Source organism: Rattus norvegicus, chromosome X (genome assembly GCF_021556685.1).
Source record: "Rattus norvegicus strain SHRSP/BbbUtx chromosome X, alternate assembly SHRSP_T2T, whole genome shotgun sequence".
NCBI classification, from domain to species: Eukaryota; Metazoa; Chordata; class Mammalia; order Rodentia; family Muridae; genus Rattus; species Rattus norvegicus.
Window position 1 is genome coordinate 56,517,501 of NC_141554.1, and position 27,739 is coordinate 56,545,239.

Genomic DNA, 27,739 nt, shown 5'->3' on the forward strand with positions numbered 1-27,739 from the left:
TGTTGCTGCTGCTGCTGCTGCTGCTTGTATCATCCTAGAAATTTGAAATATGTATTTATATCTGTATTCTTGCATTTCTAGTTCCTAGGCCAATACTATAACACTGTAAACACTTAATGTTTGTAAAATGAACAAGGGAAAGCTTTAAAAAGGAGACAGGCTGCTTAAACTTCCTGTAAGTGTGCTTGAATTTTATAATCATTATGTATATGTATATATTCAAATATTAAGAAGTTTGCCATAAGTAAAAGGTAATGGCTTAAGTACACTAAGAAACAGAAACATTAGGAAGGCAATATCTCCCATTGTTGTACTACACTCAGAAGCACCAAATATCTATTTTAGTGTGTGTATATGCTATACAAATTGAAAGTTTGATTAAGATGTGTTTTTTTGGTTTTTTTTTTCGGAGCTGGGGACCGAACCCAGGGCCTTGCGCTTCCTAGGTAAGCGCTCTACCACTGAGCTAAATCCCCAGCCCCAAGATGTGTTTTTTGTTTTTTAAATGGAGACATATTTTAGATGGGAAAAAAACTCAGCTTGTACTAATGTACATTGCTCCTCAGAAAAGATAACTATAAGTCAAAACACAGAATAAGAGTCAATAAATATATTCACATTCAAGTAAATTTCTATTTTTATCGGACTTCCTAGTGCCATTCTGTAGGTTTTCTCTGACCCTTTTTTAGAATCTATAACCTTTCCTTCATTGTCAGATCAGCAACTGCACAATTGTAGTGAGGTCATTTGCTTAAGTCTATATAAGCTGAATGTAAAAATAGACCATAGTCTACTTTCTCGGGAGCATTAATTAAGGGTTATTCCCTATTACCTGATGAATGCAAATTAATGTCTTAAATTATACCTGAAACTGTAGCAAATTTCAAATACTTTGATGAAAGTAAAATACTTGGACCACAATCTTTTAAACTCCTGCTGCATAATTTTGCATTACAAAGGACATCAGGAATTAAAGGGAAGAAAACATTGATGTAAATGTTCTATCATTACAAATGAAGTTTTGGTTGGTATTGAAATACTGTAAAGACTTTTTCTGAATGCTCTTTGAAGTTTAACACTTTCTACTGAAAAAAATCGGGCCACAATAATTAGCCATTTCCAGTTTAGCTGTGGCCTTCATGTCCTTCTCTCTCTTTTTTTTTTTTTTTTATTAACTTGAGTATTTCTTATATACATTTCGAGTGTTATTCCCTTTCCCGGTATCCGGGCAAACATCCCTCTCCCCCCTCCCCTTCCTTATGGGTGTTCCCCTCCCAACCCTCCCCCCATTGCCGCCCTCCCCCCATAGACTAGTTCACTGGGGGTTCAGTCTTAGCAGGACCTAGGGCTTCCCCTCCACTGGTGCTCTTACTAGGATATTCATTGCTACCTATGGGGTCAGAGTCCAGGGTCAGTCCATGTATAGTCTTTAGGTAGTGGCTTAGTCCCTGGAAGCTCTGGTTGCTTGGCATTGTTGTACTTTTGGGGTCTCGAGCCCCTTCAAGCTCTTCCAGTTCTTTCTCTGATTCCTTCAATAGGGGACCTATTCTCAGTTCAGTGGTTTGCTGCTGGCATTCGCCTCTGTATTTGCTGTATTCTGGCTGTGTCTCTCAGGAGCGATCTACATCCGGCTCCTGTCGGTCTGCACTTCTTTGCTTCATCCATCTTGTCTAATTGGGTGGCTGTATATGTATGGGCCACATGTGGGGCAGGCTCTGAATGGGTGTTCCTTCAGTCTCTGTTTTAATCTTTGCCTCTCCCTTCCCTGCCAAGGGTATTCTTTTTCCTCATTTAAAGAAGGAGTGAAGCATTCACATTTTGATCATCCGTCTTGAGTTTCGTTTGTTCTAGGGATCTAGGGTAATTCAAGCATTTGGGCTAATAGCCACTTATCAATGAGTGCATACCATGTATGTCTTTCTGTGATTGGGTTAGCTCACTCAGGATGATATTTTCCAGTTCCAACCATTTGCCTACGAATTTCATAAACTCGTTGTTTTTGATAGCTGAGTAATATTCCATTGTGTAGATGTACCACATTTTCTGTATCCATTCCTCTGTTGAAGGGCATCTGGGTTCTTTCCATTTTCTGGCTATTATAAATAAGGCTGCGATGAACATAGTGGAGCACGTGTCGCTTTTATATGTTGAGGCATCTTTTGGGTATATGCCCAAGAGAGGTATAGCTGGATCCTCAGGCAGTTCAATGTCCAATTTTCTGAGGAACCTCCAGACTGATTTCCAGAATGGTTTTACCAGTCTGCAATCCCACCAACAATGGAGGAGTGTTCCTCTTTCTCCACATCCTCGCCAGCATCTGCTGTCACCTGAGTTTTTGATCTTAGCCATTCTCACTGGTGTGAGGTGAAATCTCAGGGTTGTTTTGATTTGCATTTCCCTTATGACTAAAGATGTTGAACATTTCTTTAGGTGTTTCTCAGCCATTCGGCATTCCTCAGCTGTGAATTCTTTGTTTAGCTCTGAGCCCCATTTTTTAATAGGGTTATTTGTTTCCCTGCGGTCTAACTTCTTGAGTTCTTTGTATATTTTGGATATAAGGCCTCCATCTGTTGTAGGATTGGTAAAGATCTTTTCCCAATCTGTTGGTTGCCGTTTTGTCCTAACCACAGTGTCCTTTGCCTTACAGAAGCTTTGCAGTTTTATGAGATCCCATTTGTCGATTCTTGATCTTAGAGCATAAGCCATTGGTGTTTTGTTCAGGAAATTTTCTCCAGTGCCCATGTGTTCCAGATGCTTCCCTAGTTTTTCTTCTATTAGTTTGAGTGTGTCTGGTTTGATGTGGAGGTCCTTGATCCACTTGGACTTAAGCTTTGTACAGGGTGATAAGCATGGATCGATCTGCATTCTTCTACATGTTGACCTCCAGTTGAACCAGCACCATTTGCTGAAAATGCTATCTTTTTTCCATTGGATGGTTTTGGCTCCTTTGTCAAAAATCAAGTGACCATAGGTGTGTGGGTTCATTTCTGGGTCTTCAATTCTATTCCATTGGTCTATCTGTCTGTCTCTGTACCAATACCATGCAGTTTTTATCACTATTGCTCTGTAATACTGCTTGAGTTCAGGGATAGTGATTCCCCCTGAAGTCCTTTTATTGTTGAGGATAGCTTTAGCTATCCTGGGTTTTTTGTTATTCCAGATGAATTTGCAAATTGTTCTGTCTAACTCTTTGAAGAATTGGATTGGTATTTTGATGGGGATTGCATTGAATCTGTAGATTGCTTTTGGTAAAATGGCCATTTTTACTATATTAATCCTGCCAATCCATGAGCATGGGAGATCTTTCCATCTTCTGAGGTCTTCTTCAATTTCTTTCCTCAGTGTCTTGAAGTTCTTATTGTACAGATCTTTTACTTGCTTGGTTAAAGTCACACCGAGGTACTTTATATTATTTGGGTCTATTATGAAGGGTGTCGTTTCCCTAATTTCTTTCTCGGCTTGTTTCTCTTTTGTATAGAGGAAGGCAACTGATTTATTTGAGTTAATTTTATACCCAGCCACTTTGCTGAAGTTGTTTATCAGCTTTAGTAGTTCTCTGGTGGAACTTTTGGGATCACTTAAATATACTATCATGTCATCTGCAAATAGTGATATTTTGACCTCTTCTTTTCCGATCTGTATCCCCTTGATCTCCTTTTGTTGTCTGATTGCTCTGGCTAGAACTTCAAGAACTATATTGAATAAGTAGGGAGAGAGTGGGCAGCCTTGTCTAGTCCCTGATTTTAGTGGGATTGCTTCAAGTTTCTCTCCATTTAGTTTAATGTTAGCAACTGGTTTGCTGTATATGGCTTTTACAATGTTTAGGTATGGGCCTTGAATTCCTTTTCTTTCCAGGACTTTTATCATGAAGGGGTGTTGAATTTTGTCAAATGCTTTCTCAGCATCTAAGGAAATGATCATGTGGTTCTGTTCTTTCAGTTTGTTTGTATAATGGATCACGTTGATGGTTTTCCGTATATTAAACCATCCCTGCATGCCTGGGATGAAGCCTACTTGATCATGGTGGATGATTGTTTTGATGTGCTCTTGAATTCGGTTTGCCAGAATTTTATTGAGTATTTTTGCGTCGATATTCATAAGGGAAATTGGTCTGAAGTTCTCTTTCTTTGTTGTGTCTTTGTGTGGTTTAGGTATAAGAGTAATTGTGGCTTCGTAGAAGGAATTCGGTAGGGCTCCATCTGTTTCAATTTTGTGGAATAGTTTGGATAGTATTGGTATGAGGTCTTCTATGAAGGTTTGATAGAATTCTGCACTAAACCCGTCTGGACCTGGGCTCTTTTTGGTTGGGAGACCTTTAATGACTGCTTCTATTTCCTTAGGAGTTATGGGGTTGTTTAACTGGTTTATCTGTTCCTGATTTAACTTCGATACCTGGTATCTGTCTAGGAAATTGTCCATTTCCTGAAGATTTTCAAATTTTGTTGAATATAGGTTTTTATAGTAAGATCTGATGATTTTTTGAATTTCCTCTGAATCTGTAGTTATGTCTCCCTTTTCATTTCTAATTTTGTTAATTTGGACGCACTCTCTGTGTCCTCTCGTTAGTCTGGCTAAGGGTTTATCTATCTTGTTGATTTTCTCAAAGAACCAACTTTTGGTTCTGTTGATTCTTTCTATGGTTTTTTTTTGTTTCTACTTGGTTGATTTCAGCTCTGAGTTTGATTATTTCCTGCCTTCTACTCCTCCTGGGTGTATTTGCTTCTCTTTGTTCTAGAGCTTTTAGGTGTGCTGTCAAGCTGCTGACATATGCTCTTTCCTGTTTCTTTCTGCAGGCACTCAGCGCTATGAGTTTTCCTCTTAGCACAGCTTTCATTGTGTCCCATAAGTTTGAGTATGTTGTATCTTCATTTTCATTAAATTCTAAAAAGTTTTTAATTTCTTTCTTTATTTCTTCCTTGACCAGGTTATCATTGAGTAGAGCATTGTTCAATTTCCACGTATATGTGGGCATTCTTCCCTTATTGTTATTGAAGACCAGTTTTAGGCCGTGGTGGTCCGATAGCACGCATGGGATTATTTCTATCTTTCTGTACCTGTTGAGGCCCGTTTTTTGACCAATTATATGGTCAATTTTGGAGAAAGTACCATGAGGAGCTGAGAAGAAGGTATATCCTTTTGCTTTAGGATAGAATGTTCTATAAATATCCGTTAAGTCCATTTGGCTCATGACTTCTCTTAGTCTGTCGACATCACTGTTTAATTTCTGTTTCCATGATCTGTCCATTGATGAGAGTGGGGTGTTGAAATCTCCCACTATTATTGTGTGAGGTGCAATGTGTGTTTTGAGCTTTAGTAAGGTTTCTTTTACATATGTAGGTGCCCTTGTATTTGGGGCATGGATATTTAGGATTGAGAGTTCATTTTGGTGGATTTTTCCTTTGATGAATATGAAGTGTCCTTCCTTATCTTTTTTGATGACTTTTAGTTGGAAATTGATTTTATTTGATATTAGAATGACTACTCCAGCTTGCTTCTTCTGACCATTTGCTTGGAAAGTTGTTTTCCAGCCTTTCACTCTCTGAGGTAGTGTCTGTCTTTGTCTCTGAGGTGTGTTTCCTGTAGGCAGCAGAATGCAGGGTCCTCGTTGCGTATCCAGTTTGTTAATCTATGTCTTTTTATTGGGGAGTTGAGGCCATTGGTTTTGAGAGATATTAAGGAATAGTGATTATTGTTTCCCTTTATATTCATATTTGGATGTGAGGTTATGTTTGTGTGCTTTCATTCTCTTTGTTTTGTTGCCAAGACGATTAGTTTCTTGCTTCTTCTAGGGTATAGCTTGCCTCCTTATGTTGGGCTTTACCATTTATTATCCTTTGTAGTGCTGGATTTGTAGAAAGATATTGTGTAAATTTGGTTTTGTCGTGGAATATCTTGGTTTCTCCATCAATGTTAATTGAGAGTTTTGCTGGATACAGTAACCTGGGCTGGCATTTGTGTTCTCTTAGGGTCTGTATGACATCAGTCCAGGATCTTCTGGCCTTCATAGTTTCTGGCGAGAAGTCTGGTGTGATTCTGATAGGTCTCCCTTTATATGTTACTTGACCTTTTTCCCTTACTGCTTTTAATATTCTTTCTTTATTTTGTGCGTTTGATGTTTTGACAATTATGTGACGGGAGGTGTTTCTTTTCTGGTCCAATCTATTTGGAGTTCTGTAGGCTTCTTGTATGTCTATGGGTATCTCTTTTTTTAGGTTAGGGAAATTTTCTTCTATGATTTTGTTGAAGATATTTACTGGTCCTTTGAGCTGGGAGTCTTCCCTCTCTTCTATACCTATTATCCTTAGGTTTGATCTTCTCATTGAGTCCTGGATTTCCTGTATGTTTTGGACCAGTAGCTTTTTCCGCTTTACATTATCTTTGACAGTTGAGTCAATGATTTCTATGGAATCTTCTGCTCCTGAGATTCTCTCTTCCATCTCTTGTATTCTGTTGGTGAAGCTTGTATCTACAGCTCCTTGTCTCTTCTTTTGGTTTTCTATATCCAGGGTTGTTTCCATGTGTTCTTTCTTGATTGCTTCTATTTCCATTTTTAATTCCTTCAACTGTTTGATTGTGTTTTCCTGGAATTCTTTCAGGGATTTTTGCGATTCCTCTCTGTAGGCTTCTACTTGTTTATTAGTGTTTTCCTGTGTTTCCCTAAGTGTGTTCATGTCTTTCTTGAAGTCCTCCAGCATCATGATCAAATACGATTTTGAAACTAGTTCTTGCTTTTCTGGTGTTTTTGGATATTCCATGTTTGTTTTGGTGGTAGAATTGGGCTCCGATGATGGCATGTAGTCTTGGTTTCTGTTGCTTGGGTTCCTGTGCTTGCCTCTCGCCATCAGATTATCTCTAGTGTTACTTTGTTCTGCTATTTCTGACAGTGGCTAGACTGTCCTATAAGCCTGTGTGTCAGGAGTGCTGTAGACCTGTTTTCCTCTCTTTCAGTCAGTTATGGGGACAGAGTGTTCTGCTTTCCGGCGTGTAGTTTTTCCTCTCTACAGGTCTTCAGCTGTTCCTGATGGCCTGTGTCTTGAGTTCACCAGGCAGCTTTCTTGCAGCAGAAAATTTGGTCTTACCTGTGGTCCTGAGGCTCAAGTTCGCTCGTGGGGTGCTGCCCAGGGGCTCTCTGCAGAGGCAGCAACCAGGAAGACCTGTGCCGCCCCTTCCGGGAGCTTCAGTGCACCAGGGTTCCAGATGGTCTTTGGCTTTTTCCTCTGGCGTCCGAGATGTGTGTGCAGGGAGCAGTCTCTTCTGGTTTCCCAGGCTTGTCTGCCTCTCTGAAGGTTTAGCTCTCCCTCCCACGGGATTTGGGTGCAGAGAACTGTTTATCTGGTCTGTTTCTTTCAGGTTCCGGCGGTGTCTCAGGCAGGTGTCCTGCCGCTCCTGGGCCCTCCCCCACGGGAGCCCAGAGGCCTTATACAGTTTCCTCTTGGGCCAGAGATGTGGGCAGGGGTGAGCAGTGTTGGTGGTCTCTTCCGCTCTGCAGCCTCAGGAGTGCCCACCTGACCAGGCGGTTGGGTCTCTCTCTCACCGGGTCTGCATCTCCTTCTCTTAAATGATGACTTTAACAAAAGTTATGTAATTTAAAACAAAACAAAAAACAGATTTCCTCAAACCCATTTGTGACAGAATCAAAGGTTGAGAAATCACAATTGCACAAGAAGAACTCTTGGAACATGTTTTTTACTTTCTTCTTTATTAATTATTTTATTTATTTACATTTCAAATGTCCCTCTTCCTGGTTCCCCCTCTATGATTACCCTACACAATTCCTCTTCCACTTTGTTACTAAGAAAGTGCTCCCCCAACCCCTCCCACCTCACCCCTCTGGCATTCCCCTTCTCTGAGGCATTAAGCCTCCCTAAGACCAAGTGTACTCACTCCCACTGAAGCCAGACAAGGCAGTCCTCTGCTTCATATGTAGTGGGGACTACAAACCATCCTATGTATGCTCTTTCTTTGGTGGCTTAGTCCCTGAGAGCTGTGAGGGGTCCAGTTAGTTGTTACTGTTGTTCTTCCTATAGAGTTGCAACCCCTTCAGCTCCTGCAGTCCTTCCCCTATCTCTTCCATAAGGGTCCCTGTACTCAGTCCAATGGCTGGCTGTAAGTATTTGCCTGTATCTGTTTCAATCAGGTGCTGGTAGAGCTACTCAGAGGACAGCTATACTTGTCTCCTGTCAACAAGCACATCTTGGCATCAGCAATAGTATCAGGACTTGGTGTCTGGGCACGGGATTGATCCCAAGTTGGGGTGATCTCTGGATGGCCTTTCCTTCAGGCTTTGCTACACCTTTTGGCTCTGCATTTCCTTTAGACAGGAACAATTCTGGGTCAGAAATTTTGAGCTGCGTGAGTAACCCCATCCCTCAACTAGGGGTCATGTCTTTCTACTGGACGTGGTATCTTCAGGTTCCATATCCAGACTGTTGGGCATTACCATTCCATGTCATTCCCACTGGGTCCTGGGAGGCTCTCACATCCCTGGCATCTGGGACTATCTAGTGGTTCCTCCCATCTCTCACCCAACACTGCCGCATATTTCCATTCGTTTTCCTAGTCCTCTGGGATTCTCTCCTATGTCACTCGTACCTGATCCTAAACCCCTTACTGCCCTCCCCTCCCCTTTTATACCCATGTCCCTCCCTCTGCCTCCTATGATTAATTTCCCCCTTCTAAGTGTGATTGAAGCAGCCACATTTTGGTCTTCCTTCTTCTTGAGCTTCATGTGGTCCATGAAGTGTTTCTTGTTCCGAACTTTTGGGCTAATATCCAGTTATCCTGAGTGCATATCATGTGCGTTCTTTTGGAACTGGGTTACCTTAGGATGATATTTTCTAGTTCCATCCATTTGCCTATGAATTTCATAAAGTCATTGTTTTAAATAGCTGAGTAGTACTCCATTGTGTAAATGTATCACATTTTCTGTATCCATTCCAGCTTCCAGCTATAATACTGCTATGAACATAGTGGAGCAAGCATCCTTGTTATATGTTGGAGCATCTTTTCGGCGTATGCCCAGGAGTGGTATAGCTGGGTCCTCAAATAGTACTTTGTCCAATTTTCTGAGGAACCTCCAGACTGATTTCCAGAATGGTTGTATCAGCTTGCAATCCCACCAACAATGGAGGAGTGTTCTTCTTTCTCCGCATCCTCGCCAGCATCTGCTGTCACTTGAGTTTTTGATCTTAGCCATTCTGACTGGTGTGAGGTGGAATCTCAGGGTCGTTTTGATTTGCATTTCCCTGATGACTTAGGATGTTGAACATTTCTTTAGGTGCTTCTGCCCTCCAAGCATTTGAAAGCTATGTAAGAATATATTTCCTGGTCATGAAAAGATGACACAGAAGTTAAGATGGTGGCTAGCTATACTCCAAGAGGACCTATGTTTGAATCCCAGAACTCTGGGTTTAACCTGGTGCTAAAAACCATTTGCAGCTCCCATCCCAGGCCATTGTATGCTCTCTTCTGCCCTCTTTAGTACTGAAAACACATGGTGCACAAAGATGTAGGCAATATACCCACAGACATATTTTAAATAAATCTACATCCCTTGCTGTTTGAACAGATAGAATTGTTTTTGTGTTCTATAAGAAACGTTGCAGGAATTATTGGCATGAAAGAAGAGTAGAATAAATTAACATAGTAAGAACTATTACAGCAAGTAATGCTGCAAGTTTTTTATTGCAGCATTCCCAACATTCAAGGAAGGTGGATCTATATTGTCTATTTAGTGAGTTTCAGGACAGCCAATGCTATATATAGAAACTCTGCCTCTGTCTGTCTGTCTCTGTCTCTGTCTATCTACCTGTCTCTGTGTATGTGTATGTGTATGTGTATGTGTATGTGTATGTATATGTGTATATGTATGCACAGGCACAGGTGACTGTGTGTGTGTGCGCGCACACACACACACACACACACACACACACACAGACAAACGCACGCACATACCCACGGACATGTGGTTAGTATATGTATCATACCCCTAAAGAAAACTGATATTCCCTTTCATACCTGCTATTAACTGTACATAGCTTTCAATTAGGGATCAGGGTTTTGATCCCCTTCCCCATCCATGTTGGATTATTGATAGCTTGATATTTTGCAAGTCTTGCACATGAATCTATAGCTATGGTGAATTATGAAGGCAAAAGTCCAGTCATGTTAGTCTTTCCCAATCTCCAGTTCTCACAAATTTTCCATGCATTTTTCCTTTTTTTTCTGAAACTTTGGATGTAGATTGTGAGATAAATATCCTATTTAAGACTGATAATTTTATAAATAATTATTCTCTGCCCTTTGCTAGTTGTGGTTTTTTTATGAAGCACTATCCATGCTCAAAAAGCCTTTCTGATGAGGACTAAGCTGCTGTACTAACCTGTGGGTATAGAGATATTTATTTTAGAATAAATTTTGATATTATGTCCATGTAGCAAAATAATAGCAGCAAGTTCATTTATAAAACCTATGAGCTCCTGAGCCTGTGTTCTTGGTCAGATTTTCAATGTTAGGCATGACTTTGCTCCAGCAGAGCAGCTCTTAGATCCAATAGAAAAGTATTTGGTTTTCCTTCAACAGTCATGGAACTGTTGCAACTGTGCATATATTACACAAAAGTCATTTCAGTCATTCTTTCAGTAAGAAAAGTTTACAGAGACAAGGTTGCTGATGACTTTTCCCCCCATGAATCTGGCACAGCACGTTCTGATACTAAAATTTAGGAGGGAGGAAATTTTAGGTCAGTATGAAACTCACTTGGCAGACCATGCTGACCTCAAAGTCAGTTTTCTTCCTGTGACCCGGAAGTGCTGGGTATAAGGGTATGTGTCATTGCTCTGACCTTTATTCAGCATAGGGCCTTAACTACAAGTTCTAGAGGGCAACCAATAGAAATGGCAGTGTCCTTTAATGTTTATGGCTGGAGTCTCTGGGATATCTGCTGATCAACAAACTGAGTTGAAGTGTCCCCTATCTGGCTCTGAATTTTTTATTTATAATTCTTTGGCTTCTGTGAGAAATACAATCCCTTGTAATAGGGTAGCTCTGTTTAAGTGCACATGCATGCAAGTGTGTGAGTGTGTGTGTGTGTGTGTGTGTGTGTGTGTGTGTGTGTGTGTGTGTTGGTGTATATGAAGTGTATAAAATAGTATGCTACAATATGGCTTTTTCTAACTTGCTTATGGTTAGACATTTTTTATTCATCAGTTTGCTTGCTCAGCTCTTCTACAGCAAATGTTATTTACATGAAACTATATCAGAATTTAAACACTCATTTAATCAATTATTTGCCTTTTTAAGATTATTATAAGCTTCTTGTATGTTTTTCACAAAGTCACTTAAGAATCTCAAAAACTGCAAAGCTTCTGTAAGGCAAAGGACACTGTGGTTAGGACAAAACGGCAACCAACAGATTGGGAAAAGATCTTTACCAGTCCTACAACAGATAGAGGCCTTATATCCAAAATATACAAAGAACTCAAGAAGTTAGACCGCAGGGAAACAAATAACCCTATTAAAAAATGGGGTTCAGAGCTAAACAAAGAATTCACAGCTGAGGAATGCCGAATGGCTGAGAAACACCTAAAGAAATGTTCAACATCTTTAGTCATAAGGGAAATGCAAATCAAAACAACCCTGAGATTTCACCTCACACCAGTGAGAATGGCTAAGATCAAAAACTCATGGGACAACAGATGCTGGCGAGGATGTGGAGAAAGAGGAACACTCCTCCATTGTTGGTGGGATTGCATACTGGTACAACCATTCTGGAAATCAGTCTGGAGGATCCTCAGAAAATTGGACATTGAACTGCCTGAGGATCCAGCTATACCTCTCTTGGGCATATACCCAAAAGATGCCCCAACATATAAAAAAGACACGTGGTCCACTATGTTCATTGCAGCCTTATTTATAATAGCCAGAAAATGGAAAGAACCCAGATGCCCTTCAACAGAGGAATGGATACAGAAAATGTGGTACATCTACACAATGGAATATTACTCAGCTATCAAAAACAACGACTTTATGAAATTCGTAGGCAAATGGTTGGAACTGGAAAATATCATCCTGAGTGAGCTAACCCAATCACAGAAAGACATACATGGTATGCACTCATTGATAAGTGGCTATTAGCCCAAATGCTTGAATTACCCTAGATGCCTAGAACAAATGAAACTCAAGACGGATGATCAAAATGTGAATGTTTCACTCCTTCTTTAAAAGGGGAACAAGAATACCCTTGGCATGGAATAGAGAGGCAAAGATTAAAACAGAGACTGAAGGAACACCCATTCAGAGCCTGCCCCACATGTGGCCCATACATATACAGCCACCCAATTAGACAAGATGGATGAAGCAAAGAAGTGCAGACCGACAGGAGCCGGATGTAGATCGTTCCTGAGAGACACAGTCAGAATACAGCAAATACAGAGGCGAATGCCAGCAGCAAACCACTGAACTGAGAATAGGACCCCCGTTGAAGGAATCAGAGAAAGAACTGGAAGAGCTTGAAGGGGCTCGAGACCCCATATGTACAACAATGCCAAGCAACCAGAGCTTCCAGGGACTAAGCCACTACCTAAAGACTATACATGGACTGACCCTGGACTCTGACCTCATAGGTAGCAATGAATATCCTAGTAAGAGCACCAGTGGAAGGGGAAGCCCTGGGTCCTGCTAAGACTGAACCCCCAGTGAACTAGACTGGTGGGGGGAGGGCGGTAATGGGGGGAGGGTTGGGAGGGGAACACCCATAAGGAAGGGGAGGGGGGAAGGGGGATGTTTGCCCGGATACCGGGAAAGGGAATAACACTCGAAATGTATATAAGAAATACTGAAGTTAATAAAAAAAATAAAATGTAAAAAAAAAGAAATTTATTACACAATATTTAAGTGAAGTTAATTATATATATATTTGATTCTTCAAGCAATAATAACTTTTCTTAAATAACCGACTTCTTTTTACTAATAAATATATACTGTAAATAAATAGAATGAGATAGAGTATAGAAATTCTGCATAATGTCCTTTTTAAAGTGATTTATGAAAAGTGTATATAATTATACATCCACTCCAAAAATGTGCCAAGGAGAAGGCCATTAAGAACTGAGGTCTATATGTGATTCCTCTCACTCATAGTTGCATTTATATAAAACCACCATTAATGTGCTCCAGGGTATTTGAGTATTGTGTTATTTCATGGAAAGATAAAGAGGTGACAGTAGTGATGACAGAAGGCAGTGCTAGGCAATGGACACGATGGCATTAGAAACACATCTAAAGAAGGAAATACTGGGACTAAAATTTTATCCGGAATTACTTTGGTGACCTGGAAAGGGAAAGTACAGTTGTCCTTTTGCATCATCGTGAAGGGATTGATTCCAAGGCACTAAAATCAATGTGTGTGTGAATGGTTGCCTCTATAAAATTCTATACTGATTGCATGTAACCTCATCACATCCTCCTATATATAGTCATCTCTTGATTTTTTACAGTATCCCATATAATACAACTGCTACTGTATTATATTCCTTAGAGAAAGAAGAGAAGAAAAATCTGAGTATGTTCAATACACTTGCTTTAAAAATATTTTCAGTCCCTGGTTGAAGAACAAAAAGTATTGTGTGGAAACAAAAGGACTATGTTCTTTCTCTTCCTGTATTTGTAAAACCTGGGTATTTAATTTGGCATGTCACCTTTTCCTCTGTCTAACAAAAACCTACATGCGACTCAAAATTACAAGTGGGGTACTCTGATGCTGGCCTTGCTGGCCATTTAGTTTATTTGTCAATGAAAATTTCACTAATTAAAATATGCATTTCATTCAGACAATTCCTTGTAATATAAAATTTAGTATCCAGTTCTTAAGTAACTCAGCTTCATATAAATCCTATTCTTTGTTATTCTTCAAATTCTGTACTTATAGTAAACAAATATGAAGCAGGGAGAAGATGTTAATCATTTGGCTAAAAACCAACAATTTTGGTAAGATTTTTCATAATTTATGATCCTTTTTGAAAGTCTGAATTTATACTTGGTTTCCCTTAAAAGAGAGAAACATAGAGCAAGAGTAGGATAGGTGTGGAGATATGGAGGCTTTTATATGAGTTAGAGGAGAGGAAAACATGAACACAATGTATTGTATGTTTTTATTCAGCAAAAGTAAAGAGAGTTCTGAAGTGTAAAACAATGGTGACAATTAACAAGTAAATAAAAATAACATTAAAGTACTAAAAGCTACCTTAAATTTGTACTTGCTATAGTTTTGGGAAGTTTTTTTAATATCATGATTCAATTTATCTTTCTTTGAAAATGTCAATACAAGTGTACAAGGTGTCTTAATTGCAGCCATCCCCTACGTCCAATGTTTCAAGGGACTCAGAATTTTGAAAAATAATATGTTCTCTGACAGTTTCACACATTCATGATGATGTTTGATGAGCCTCCCCTGTTTCCAAGGGGCTGTGGAACTTGTAAGAATAGAGCCAATAAATAAGGCAGACTAAAGTATCATACAATAAAAAACTTTTTTCAGAACATCAGACAAGGTCACTTGTATAAAGTTCTCATGAGTTCAATTTGTATATAATTACAAGAACTAGCTGCTTATGGCAAAAACATGTTTATCCATAAAGGCATGTAAACATAAAAAATACAGTTGTAATGAATAATCTAAAGTAAACATGTCCATGTTTGCTACACCTAGGAAAAGCAGAAAAACAAATTCCAATTAACACTTTCATGTTTTTGAAGAAACTCTAGTCCCAAAATGATGTGTCTTATTTTCTAGGGGTATTCTCACAAGCACTCGGAATACCCCTCATATGACTCCATTCTTAGACCATGTTGTGACATTGTTCCCCTCTCCGTTTTCCTTTTTGATAGTGGGATATCCAGGGTGCTTTTGATTTGAGATGCTGTAGATAAATCTAATTGCTATTTGATGCATGGGTATCCTTCAAGCATGCAAATTGCAATATTTTAACAGTGAAAGCATTGCATTGTGTATACTACTTTGTTACCAAGTACATAGATCACAAACTATGTCCAGTATTATAAGTTATATTTCTTATTGATCAGAAAGAGCTAGAGGATATCTTGAAAACAGACCCATATGATTAATAGTTGTTGGGTCTTGTACAAAGCAAGCCCCTGTTTTCCATTTAATAGAAATACAAAATTAATTATTAATTATTAATTATGCTCTATGCAAATAGGAAGTAATTTAAATCCAAAGGAAAAAAATAAATACAGTCAACTTTTCAGATAAATATATGAGTCTATTATAGTTCCAAGGTCCAGGTATAAACATACAGTCATTTTTAAAGGGAACATGGGCAGGATTGAAAGCAAAGGAAGATGAAAAACATAACACGTGTTGAGAGGCACGCATTGCAGGTGAACAGGTCAAAGCGCTTAGCATCACCAAAACAATAGGTTCTCAGCGGACATAGGTGTTTCATAGACTGAACTTTTTTGCTGCATAGGTCCTTAATTTGAACCCATGTGAACAGACTTTATATATATATATATATATATATATATATATATATATATATATATATATATATATGACTTTGGGCTTGAGGAGTCAAAGAGGAACCTATAATGTTTTAGTGGATCCAGTGACAATGACAGAGGCATATTCCTTACAAATATTCGTCTGGAGATGTAAAAATAAGAAAGATTAATGCATCAACTTGTTTATTTTCTACTGCAATGAAACCAGGGAGTCTACAGGATATCATGCCTGTGAATAAAAAACAAAGAATGTATGTGGGTTTTCCCCAGATGTTGTACTTCTTGTAGTAATGGAAGCATAAGAGACTGTGAAGACAAAATGAAAGTACTCTTCTGTTGCCAGAAATAATTCTACAATATAAGTAGAATCTAAAATGATATTTAAGGGTTCATGACTTAACCGTGATAAATGAACCAAAACAGACAGTTCTAACAGTTATGCTGAGGAAAATGAAGTATTAATAGATAGATGAATATTGGACCCAGAATCTCTCCTATGCACCTAGATAACCCATCAATAAAATAAGTATCTGCCTGTGAAATGGGATAAGGGTGGACAATTTTTTGTAATCACAAATTCAGTTCATATGAGAAAATTCAATAGCTGCCAACTGAATAATGATTTCCTATCTTTCCATAATAATCTGTAAATGAAGTTTGAAAATCCATAGAATTCTGTAACGTTCTTAAGAACTGATTGTTAGTTAAATGTAATGTAATAAGCAAGGATAAAAATTCATATAATTTTGACATCTGGTGCTCCTCTGAATCATGAATTGAGCAAGGAGAGTAAATAGGCATTATTTTCTGTCTCCTATGGTGTAAATAAATCCATTTCAAAGGTTTATCCTATTGTGCTATAATACCTGTAGGAGACAATTTAGTGGGGAAAATAAGTTTAAAGGAAGTATCCACATGATACCCAAATGCCTCTTTCAGTCTGGATTCAAATAGCTGTAGACCTTTTCTTACCTCTCAAGGTAATATGCAAGGACTATCCAACACCATCTTGCATTCTAGAGACTTTTTTTAATAGAATAGTTAGAGCATTAGAAATAGGAAGCCCAACTCATGAAGCTGGGGAGGATTGCAAAATATATTCGTGTTTCATGCTGGGACCTAGCTTGCCTAGGTAGTAAAGCTAGCTTTTTCATAGGCACTCTTAAGTCCTCATCAAAAAGTGGAGAGAATTTAAGGTGAGAATGAATGCCAATTCCTCATCCCGTGCCTCAGAATCATCTTCAGGCACTAGAGGCTACGCATTTAAAGGTGGATCCAGTAATGGAGCAAGCATAGTTTTCACCTGCGTAGTCCTGGGCGCCACTGGTTTTACTTTCGATTTTGCCTGGCCAAGAAAATAGTTATTCTTCTCTTTTTACCAGTTTTGAAGTTTGATCATTTGGTTTATATTCATTTTAATAACTACACAGTTCTTTCTCATGATTAATATACTCCTTATCATTTTAAGCATTTTGATAACAATCTAAATTAATGCCCAATTAATTGAACAGGGATCTTTCCCCCTTGTTACATGCCTTTTCAATAGTCTTTTAAGACTCTGCCCCATACTTTTTCATCTAAATTTTCACCTTCTGAAAACAAGGGATTATAATCACGAACAACCTGCAAGCAATTTGATAGTTGTGGTTTCGACACTTGTGTTCATACTTTATTTTAAAAATCATGCACAAGCTCAAAATAAGGCAAATCCTTCCATGGTTGATGCCCCGTTATTCTCACTCAACTCCTGTGAGGGATACCTTTCTTATTGCGTAGCTGATTTCAGGTCCCTGATTCATGAGACCACTTGTTTACTTCTCTAGAGGTGGTGGGACATTGGAGAATGAGGTCAATAAATGAGGAAGACTGAAGTCTCATACAGTAACCAACTTTACTCCAAACATCTGACAATCTACATCCTGAGGATTGAAAAGGGTCACTTGTGTAAAGTTCTCCTGAGTTCAAGCAGTATATGATCACATGAACCAGGTGCTCATGGCAAAAGAAAATCATGTTTTTCCATATAAACAAATAACAATAGCAGTTGTAAAGATTAATTAAAATATGCTTACTTCTCTTCACTATACACGGGAGGGGAACAAAAGCACATTTCAAGAACAATTCCTTGTTTTTGAAGAAACTGAGACCCCAAGACTCTTGTCTTATTTATTTGGAGTGCTCTCACAAGTGCACAGAAATCTCCTCACATGCCTCCACTCTTGGACCATGTTCCGACATACCTGCCTCTTACACTTTCCCCTTGGCATCCAACACCCCTTCCAACAATTATCGTTTTCACTTTGTCTTTGTGGGGGTGGGTGGGTGTGTATTTTGTGTGTGTGTATGTGTGTGTGTGTGTGTGTGTGTGTGTGTGTGTGTGTGTGTTGTGACCCAATAAGTTTGACAAGTGCCTCCTGTGTGGGAACAGTTTTGGAACTATTGTATTGACTGGACCATTAACTCCTTACAAGTAGCAACAAAGTCTATGATCTCCCTCACCTAGAAACCATGAATGTCTAACAATTCCCTGGGGAGGATCAGGGCCCTAGAGCCCCTCTCTCATCTGTAATGGACTGTCAGAGACCCACTATTAAAGAGTATATTCAAGTAATATTTTATTAACTATTTAATTAAAAGTAATATTTTATTTATTAAAATAAATACTATTGGTATGAACAACACAAGAAACTTGGGGTCCAGTGCAAAACTCTATAAATATTATGAGATTAAAATTGTTTTAAATGTATCAAATACCAACTTTGAGCTTATCTGTATCTTGGGCTATACACTTCAAGGGAATTTGAGGTTGATGTCGTTTTTATGTGCTTAATGAGTGAAGAAAAGAGAAATGAGAGTGTCTGAAAGTAAGGATGAGTCTCTGCTTTTGAGCTAAAGGAGTACATGTCTGGATATATTAGAAGTTGCTGGTTTTGTGGAAACTATAGTCCTCCACCTACTCCAAGTTTAGTGCTCTATAAAAATGAGAAACCCACATTAAGAACTACTTTCCTCTGTCAAGTGTAACAAGTACAACATGACTCTGGTTCAAGATAATTACTTTCAAATGTAAAATGTCCATGTAATTTAGAGAGAATGCTGTTGATGCAAGAACCACAGATCTCATTTCAAAGCTTCAAAGCGAATGACACATCTTTATTGTGTAGCCAAATTTGAGTGACCATGGGCCAGGAAGCACAGAGCTGCCTAGGTTGTATAAGGTTCCATGCTCCAACATGGAAGCTGTTTTATAAAGTATTATAGTAGCAGAACAAAGAACGTCAAAAATCAAGGCAATATTAAAATACATTGATAGATACCTCTGGTAAGCAGGTTACAAGATAAGGTCATCTCCCCTATAGATCTCAGATGCTCTCTTGATGGGTTTAGCTTTGGAGTTTCTGGAAGCTAGTAGTCTGCTAAGTTAAAAGACTCTAAGAGTTTTATCTATCTTAGTTCTCACACAGAGGTGAGCAGGGGACAGATATTTAGGTGGCTAAAAGTAGCACACCATGAGATAATTAGGCTCTTAACCTGCAGCATTACATCCTCTTCACATCACTACAGTTCTAATCAGTTAATCAGTCTTTGCAGACACAGCGTCTTTCCAGAAATGCTCATAGACACAGTACATAGACTTATATTGGTGATGCACGGCACACACAAATAATACATGTACAGATGGAAAAAGCAGTTCCATTGTTCTAATTTTAAAACAATTTGACCTTGCTAACCATATGCACTCTCTTTCTACTCTGGGGTAATTTATTTTCTCATTATTTTTACAAAGTATGACCATTCAGTACATCAAAATGTTTTTTTGTAGTTGAGCCATTTAAGGGAGAAAGAGTAGTGGTCAGAATCCTATTAGGAAACCAGGTCTTGTAAATAGATGTGTCTTGTTCTGATCTTGGGAAGTATTCTACTTTTATCAAAGAATTATTGTCATGCCAGGTACTATAGTTTAAGGCACAATACCTTTCTGGCAGTGGTGACTAAGAGCGCTGATCAGCTGTTCTATGAAAGTCAACTAGTTTCTTATTTTATTAATATACAGCATAAACTCTTAATGATAGAAACATTTTGACCAAAGCGCCTGCCTCACACTTGTAGTTATTTTAATAATAATGAGACAAATAGTTTCTCTCAGGAGCAGGTGCTGAGTACTCATATATTTCAAGACATCCTGCTGTGCAAGACCAGATTACAGTATCTTAAGTTCACAGGTTCCCACCCTGGTGGACTTTGGGGGCAACCTGGGAGCATAGTGGATAGTGTGGATAGAGGAAACCAAATCCGGACAACCAGTACACACTCCAGTGAGTGCCTGGAGGTACCAGGATAGGAAAAGGGAGACAAGAATGTGGGTCAATCAAAAGCAGCTCTGAGAAAGGATGTTCAGGCCCTGACAGATGCACGACATTGATTAATCGATACTCCATCCCAGTGTTTAATAAGTGTTCCATCCAAAAAGTCTTCTGTAATATTTAACTTTGCTTCCTTCAGTTTCAATTTATGCGTGTTGCTTTTGTTCTTTCTTCGAGAGCGAGACAGCAGTCAGTAACAAAACACTTTATATTCCTATCCCTAAAGGGCTGTTTGTGTTTTTGCCATGCTTTAGTCCTCCTCGGGCAATGGAAAAAGCAAACAATAAAAAAATCTAATCGCTCCTCAAAAGGCCTGTTTAATTTGACTGCTTAATAAATAATAAGTGTTGGTACTGTGCTTTAAGTGTTTATTCTTTGGAAAGACACTTAATTTCAACAGTGATTTGTAAAGAATTATCTGCTTTGTCTTACATGTACACTCACAGCTACAGAAAATGAGTGAATGTGTGTGTGTGTGTGTGTGTGTGTGTGTGTGTGTGTGTGTGTGTGTGTGTGGTGTGTGACAGAGACAAGGAAAGAGACAATTTAGATCTGTAGCTCAAAATAGAAACCTAAAAAATACGGAGTCTGTAAGTCACAGAAAATATTAAGATTATTGGTGTTCTGCTGTTTATATGTATTAATTATACTGATAAATTATACCTTTCATCATTAGATTTTACTTTTAAAAAAGTGTACAATATCTCTGTCCACAATATCATCATGATACAATTCAAGGGATTTGGGGTTGTTTTAATGTTAGTGTATTTCACAAGAACCTGTATTTATTTTCTCTGCATCAAAAGCTACATTTTATGCCCCTGTGTACCATGCAGAAATTGATCCGCAATGCATGCAGAGTCTCTAAGGGTATATTTAAATTTAGTAATTTTATTGCTAACTGCGAAGTTAATCTGCACTGTATGCATTCTTTTCCCCAGGAAACTGAAGTAACAGTTCAAGCTAAACAACCGGATGTGGAAAGGCTTTTGTCTAAAGGGCAGCATTTGTATAAGGAAAAACCAAGCACTCAGCCAGTGAAGGTAATGAAGCAACCTCTAGCAATATCTATTACCTCATAATAGGTTATGCTTCCCCTGTTGTACACATGCCATTGCCAGTGTCTATTTATAATAACTTGAGTTAACTTGTAAGGAAATATTGGCCATACTATAGTTACAGAGCTAAAGCTGTCCTTTTGATCAACATATCCTATTTATACATAGTGATCTTAACTCTATTAACAAATCATTGCATAAAAGGACTCATTTCTGTCCTGGTGTGGTACCATCAATACAAAAAGTAGTACCACCTTCAAGGTCGATTAAATTCTTTGGGACTTGATTACTTTGCTTGCCAACCCTGATACTCTTCATATTGTTTGGCTTAATTCAAATCAAGCTATTGCAGCACACTGTCTTCAACAGCTAGAACGAATCACAATATGGTCTGTGACCTTTTCTTGCTATGTTGCTTTTTCTTATGAAAGAGAAAAACCCTGTATTCAGGCTTCAGTATGTTATTGGGTCAGGAATTTTTAGTGAAATATATAATTGCACCATTTTTAATAAAAAGCTGGCCTGGGTGAAAGTTTTCTACTCCCTTCTTTTCTTTGTGTACATTTTGAAGTCCAGAATACATTTATTCATAGGATCTTACTGAGGAGAGAACTCGAAACTCAGGGCAATTACCAACAAACAAACTCCCATTCAACGGTTTCCATTTGCAATTGACAAGCCAGTGATAAATGATAAATAGCTGTTAGGTAGAGTTTATCTTGTTCTCCATACCTGGCTAACATTTTAATGGCTTCCACTGTGATAAAGGTTTCTGAGGGCCTGTAATACTGGCTATGTATTGATCAGTTTTGGTTTCTCGGCTAATGTTGCTAGCTGAGATTTAAGGAGGCTTACTCTCATGTTCAAAACCATTCTAAAACAGTGCAGGTCAATAACCTCATTATACAAAACCAGTTTGTCTTTGTAAATAGCATTAATGGAACTTAAATTCTGTCTGCAAAGTTATTGCTTAGTTTCCATGTACGTAGGCCAAGGTTTAGTTGTTCAAAATTGTTTGCTTTCCCCAAAGATGACATGGGAGTTTTCATCATGGAAATTTAAACTTGGATTTTGAACATAATGGCAAAAAACAATATGCAAGAGGGACAACTTTCTCTGGAAATATTAAAAAGTACCTCGTACAAAATTAAATTTATCTCTAAACCTGCAGTCCAGAAAAATAATTTACATAAACTCAAGGTTTCATATGATCCTTTTTAAAAGAAAATAAATGTTTTTGGCGTTTGGGCTGCAGACATGGAGCCAGTACTGACAAAAGCAAATTTCAGTGTTGCAGTGGATAGAAGTAAGCAGCTTAGTTACCAGAGTGATAAAGTGCAGAGACCCTCATTCTAGAGAACCATGAAATGAGCAAATGGATGAAAGATAAGTCCATTCCTTCCACTCTTGATGCATTCTCAAAAACTTAGTGCAATATGGGTATGACAGTGAGCCGAAGTTTAAAACCCTTACAGTTCACAGATGTGCATTTAATTTTGTTTTGCTTCCTGCTTTTGCATAAATCATAGAAAAATCTTCCTTCAAAATGCAGGCAGTTTTGCTTTCCTCATATATAAAATAGTCAAACCAGTAATGCTTAACTGAACCTCACTTCCACCTATACACTCAACCCCAACGCTGCTTTTATACGTCAACTGAATTCCTCCAGCTCTGCTGTTAGCCCCTCAGTGGAATAAATGGAAGATTTAAAACAAACAAAGAAACAAAAAGAACAAAGCCATGTAACTTGTCTTTTTTCCCCTTCTCTTAAAACCATTTTGTAAGTCAATGACATTTTTCCTTTTCCTTTTCTTGCTCCCCCAATTCCTGTATATATAGTTCATTTGAAAGAGATGACTGAGGACGTTGACAATTTCTCTAAGTATTTCCTGTCATTTGAGATTCTGCTGTTGAGAATTCTTTGTTTAGCTATGTACCCCAATTTTAATTGGGTTTAGCTCTGTACCCCATTTTTAACTGAATTCTTTTTATTGTTGGTATTAACTTCCTGTGTTCTTTATAAATTTTATATATTAGCCCTTTGTCAGACATATGATTAGTGAAGAGTCTTGCCCTAACATCAGGTTGTCATTGTGTTTAGTTCTTAGTCTGATTAGATTCTATTGATCTACTGTCTGTCTCTGTACCAATACCAAGCAGTTTTTATGACTATTTCTCTGGAGAAAAACTTGACGTCAGAGATCATGATTCCTCCCAAAGTTCTTTAACTATTAAGGACGATTTTGTCTATCCTGGGGTTTTTGTTTTGTTTTTCCATATGAAGTTGAGAATTGCTCTTTCAAGTTCTATAAAAAGTGTGTTGGAATTTTGGTGGGAATTGCATTGAATCTGTAAATTGCTTTTCCTGAGATGGCCATTTTCACTGTTAATCTTACCTATCCATGAGCATAGAAGATTCTTTCTTTCTTTCTTTCTTTCTTTCTTTCTTTCTTCCTTCCTTCCTTCCTTCCTTCCTTCCTTTCTTTCTTTCTTTCTTCCTCCATCTTTATTAACTTGAGTATTTCTTATTTACATTTCGATTGTTATTTCCTTTCCTGGTTTCCAGGTCAACATCCCCCTAACACCTCCCCCTCCCTTTCTTTATGGGTGTTCCCCTCCCCATCCTCCCCCCATTACTGCCTTTCCCCCAACAATCCCGTTCACTGGGGGTTCAGTCTTGGCAGGACCAAGGGCTTCCCCTTCCACTGGTGCTCTTACTAGGATATTCATTGCTACCTATGAGGTTGGAGCCCAGGGTCAGTCCATGGATAGTCTTTGGGTAGTGGCTTAGTCCAGGGAAGCTCTGGTTGGTTGGCATAGTTGTTCATATGGGGTCTCGAGCCCCTTCAAGCTCTTTCAGTCCTTTCTCTGATTCCTTCAACGGGGTCCCGCTCTCAGTTCAGTGGCTTGCTGCTGCTGGCATTCGCCTATGTATTTGCTGTATTCTGGCTGTGTCTCTCAGGAGCGATCTACATCCAGTTCCTGTCAGCCTGCACTAATTTGCTTCATCCATCTTATCTAGTTTGGTGGCTGTATATGTATGGGCCACATGTGGGGCAGGCTCTGAATGGGCGTTCCTTCAGTCTCTGCTCTAAACTTTGCCTATAGGAAATCTTTCTATCCTCTGATCTCTTCTTAAATTTCTTTCTTCAGGGACTTGAAGTTCCTGTCATCCACACCTTTCACTTATTTGATTAGAGTTATACCAAGATATTTTGTATTATGCATAACTATTGTAAAGGGTATTGTTTCTCTCTTAGCCTATTTATCATGTGTATAAATGAGGGCTACTGATTTATTTGAGTTAATTTTGTATCCAGCGACTTTGTTGAAAGTGTTTTTCAGCTATAGGAATTCTGGTAGAATTTTGGGGGTCATTTATGTATACTGTCATATCTGAAAATTGTGATGCTATTTCTTCATTTTCAGTGTGTATCCTCTGAGCTTCTCTAGTTGTATTATTGCTCTATCTACAACTTTACGTACTCTATTAAACTTGCTCCATATTTTCTTTCAAGATTCACCATTGAGATAAAAGTATATTGTGAGATAAAACGTATATAATATAAAGGGAGAATAAACCTCTGATATAAAGTTACCATAATTATTTTATTATCTTATGATTAGAAAACTCAGTCAGTCTTTAGTCTTTCTGCCTCAGTCCATTCCTTTTTCCACTCTCTGTCTCTTTACAATGTATGTTTCTCTCGTTCATGGCAATACTTCTGTTTTATTTTATGCTCATATTATTCCCCCATCTTCAGAATTATTTGAAGATTGGTTATAGAACTTCAGTAAAATACTATTTTGCCAAGATATATATTTGGTAATAAGATTTGATGAGATTAATATTTTCTACATTGAGAGGAGCAGACATCACCTCAACATCACTTCTTTCAAAAGTAAAAGACAACAAAATAGTATGATGATTTATATCATTGGAAGGCTGGGAAGGAAGGATTGAGTATTTAAGGAAAGCCTGTGTTCAGAAATCAAATTCAAGGACAGTATTTTCTGTATATACAGACTCTATTAAAACTTACAGCACTTATCATGACAACAGGTATCAACAACTGCAAAAGAAACAAACCATTTGTTGCTTTAATCATTTATTTATTTTATTTCATTTGTATTCATATTTTACTCTGACGTATATTTTTGCACCAAATATGTGCCTGGTGTCCATAGAGCCAGAAGAGAGCAATAAATCCTGTTGGAACTTCAGACATTTTGTGAACCATCTACTATGTGTGCTAAGAAGCTAACTACCTTCTCCTGGATGAGTAGTAATTGCTCTTAATTTCAGAGCCCTCACTTTAAACAGTCACATACATTTAGGCATTTGTTTCTGATACTCATACTCATTTTAAATGTAGCTTTTTCTTAATTTTCATTTAAATGTGTAGAGGTATTTGAAATGTTAACATTGCCTCCTTTACAAACGAGAGAATTATTTGGATTTGAAACAATGTAATTACTTGCTAAAATAAGATAAGGCAAATTTGATTTGCTAATTGTTTATATTAACAACCATATCGCTTAAATAAACCTTGTAGTATATGTAACTTACTCTTCAGTGTATACTTCAATGAGAAACCGAATGTAAGGTGTGACAACTTTTATATAATTGGCCAAAGGGTTACATCACAATCTTTCACTCAGAATAAGACATATGGACAGTCTTTCCTCACATATAACCTAGTGAGTGACAGCATCATTAGTCATGTCAATTACAGTCAGTCACATCCAGGAAGTCTTCTTTCCTCAAGCTGTCTTGTTGTTAATAACTATCTTAAGCTTGTTTTTATCTTATACCAACAAGTTTCTTCTACTTCATATGTCTTATCAACATTCCAAAGAACTTCTTGATGGCTTATTTTTTTTCCTAAGAATGGTTAATACATTACAATAAACATATGTTTCAAGATTTACATATGATATACTAGGTTGAGGTATAATCTTGATCAAAATGTTTATTTAAATATTATAATTTATAAAATATGTAGTGTGTGGCCATATGACTTAATGGATTACACGCTTGCCATTCAAACCTGAAGATCTGAATTTAGATCCCCAGATGGTGAATAAAACTAGACTTGCCTTCATTGCAGCACTTGGAATGGTTCAAGTTCATTACCGGACATTTCATGAGTTCCCTGCAAGCCATGGCTACATCAGACAGGGTATGAAAAAAAGGAAATTAAATTAAATTGTAAAATATAACCTAACCAATCACTTCGAATTAATATTAGAGAATGAATCATATTACTTTCATTTATGTTATTTATCATACAATTTTAATGTCCATATGACCCTGCTAAATCCCTCAATTGAGAGAGTAGCTCAGTGCTAGAGTACTTTCTTATTAAGAACATAGACTAGGTTCTACTATTTTAATATGCAAACATAAAAAGCTCTCTGACTTGCAACTACTGGGAGCAAACTGGTAGTGAAAATGAAAGCTATTTAGCTTATTAGCAGAGGAGAAAACACTTCAAAAGGACCAAGCACCATTTGTTTTAGGAACTTTTAGTTTTAAGCGGGGTGAAGAAAGTGGAATCCATGTTCCAAAGTGTGCTGTCAAGAAGCAGTCAAGTCGAAGATCAAAGTTAGTGTAATATTTCAGAAGGACTGAGTAGGGCTAAATCACGTCGTTGTTCAAGGAGAAGCAGTATACACTTGTCATTTCTGAAATGGAAAAGTGCCCTTGTCGTTCTTTTAAATCTGGTCATGGGATATCCTTTTCTCTTCCAAGATAATTTTCTCAAAGTATGTTGATCTGTGTGTCTGTCTTACTGGGATCACCATGGCCTAGCTGGCTATCAGCTACCAGCCACACTTATTTATCATAGTCTCAAAGCGATCACTGAAAACTATATTTCTAAGCATCAATATCTATTTACAATATATTAGAAAAGCTGAGGTTTTTGTTTTTCTTAACTATATTTGATAAGGACAGCTCAATGCGTTTTGACAGTGACTTTTTACCACTGGTTATACACTAGGAGTAAATGTTAATGGCTTATGAACTGTATTTATTTAACCAAATTCTCTTAGACTAATCCTAGAGACCACCCCAAAGTAATCGTAAGAGATGTCTCTTATGATTATTTGAGGGTATCATTCAAATTCATTTACAATTCAAAATAAACAGTTGAAACTGAAAGTATTCTAAAGACTCAAATATGAGCTGTTGAGACCATTCAACGAAATATCTGAGTAGAGAGCAACAATTGAAGTTTGTTCAGTAGCTCTAGCTATGATTTTTGAGACATGAATATCATCTCTAGGCCTCCCATATATTGGATACATTTATAGAGGGAGACTTGGGATAAAATTCTGCAGTGGCAGTACCCACATGCATGGCTGTGCATCACACAGTCAGAGTTTATATATTCTAAGCATTCTCATAAGACTTGACTTTACAATTTTTAAAATTTTAAGACCAAAGAGTTTAGACTGACGGGACACTGATATTTGTGTGTGTTTATATGTATGAGGCTGCCTGCTCGTGTGTGGATGCTCATATTCATGTGTACACATGGAAGACAAGGTCAATACTGACTGTCTTCTCGGTTACTTATCCACCATAGTTTTTGGGACAGGGTCTTTCACTGAGTCTGAAGCTTATGGATCGACTGGAATGATGGCTAAGGATCTTGGAGGATCCACCTATTTCTGCACAGAGCACCCAGAATTCCAGGTGAAAGCTGCCACCCCAGTTTTTTTTTCTATTTAGTCAGGTAGCTTAACTGAGGTCCTCATTTTGCACAGCAAGCACTTTGGGTTTCCACT

The 27,739-nt window shown here is 38.0% G+C and overlaps 1 protein-coding gene across 8 annotated transcripts in view; it reads left to right on the top strand.

Annotated features, from left to right (window-relative positions):
- Dmd (dystrophin) overlaps nt 1–27,739 on the top strand; it is a 2,349,574-nt gene that overhangs the window by 1,531,271 nt on the left and 790,564 nt on the right. For all 8 annotated transcript variants that reach the window (XM_087599109.1, NM_001370876.1, XM_087599108.1 and 5 more), the window contains 1 exon segment: nt 20,828–20,929. In XM_087599109.1, coding sequence (XP_087455235.1) covers nt 20,828–20,929 — 102 coding nt within the window.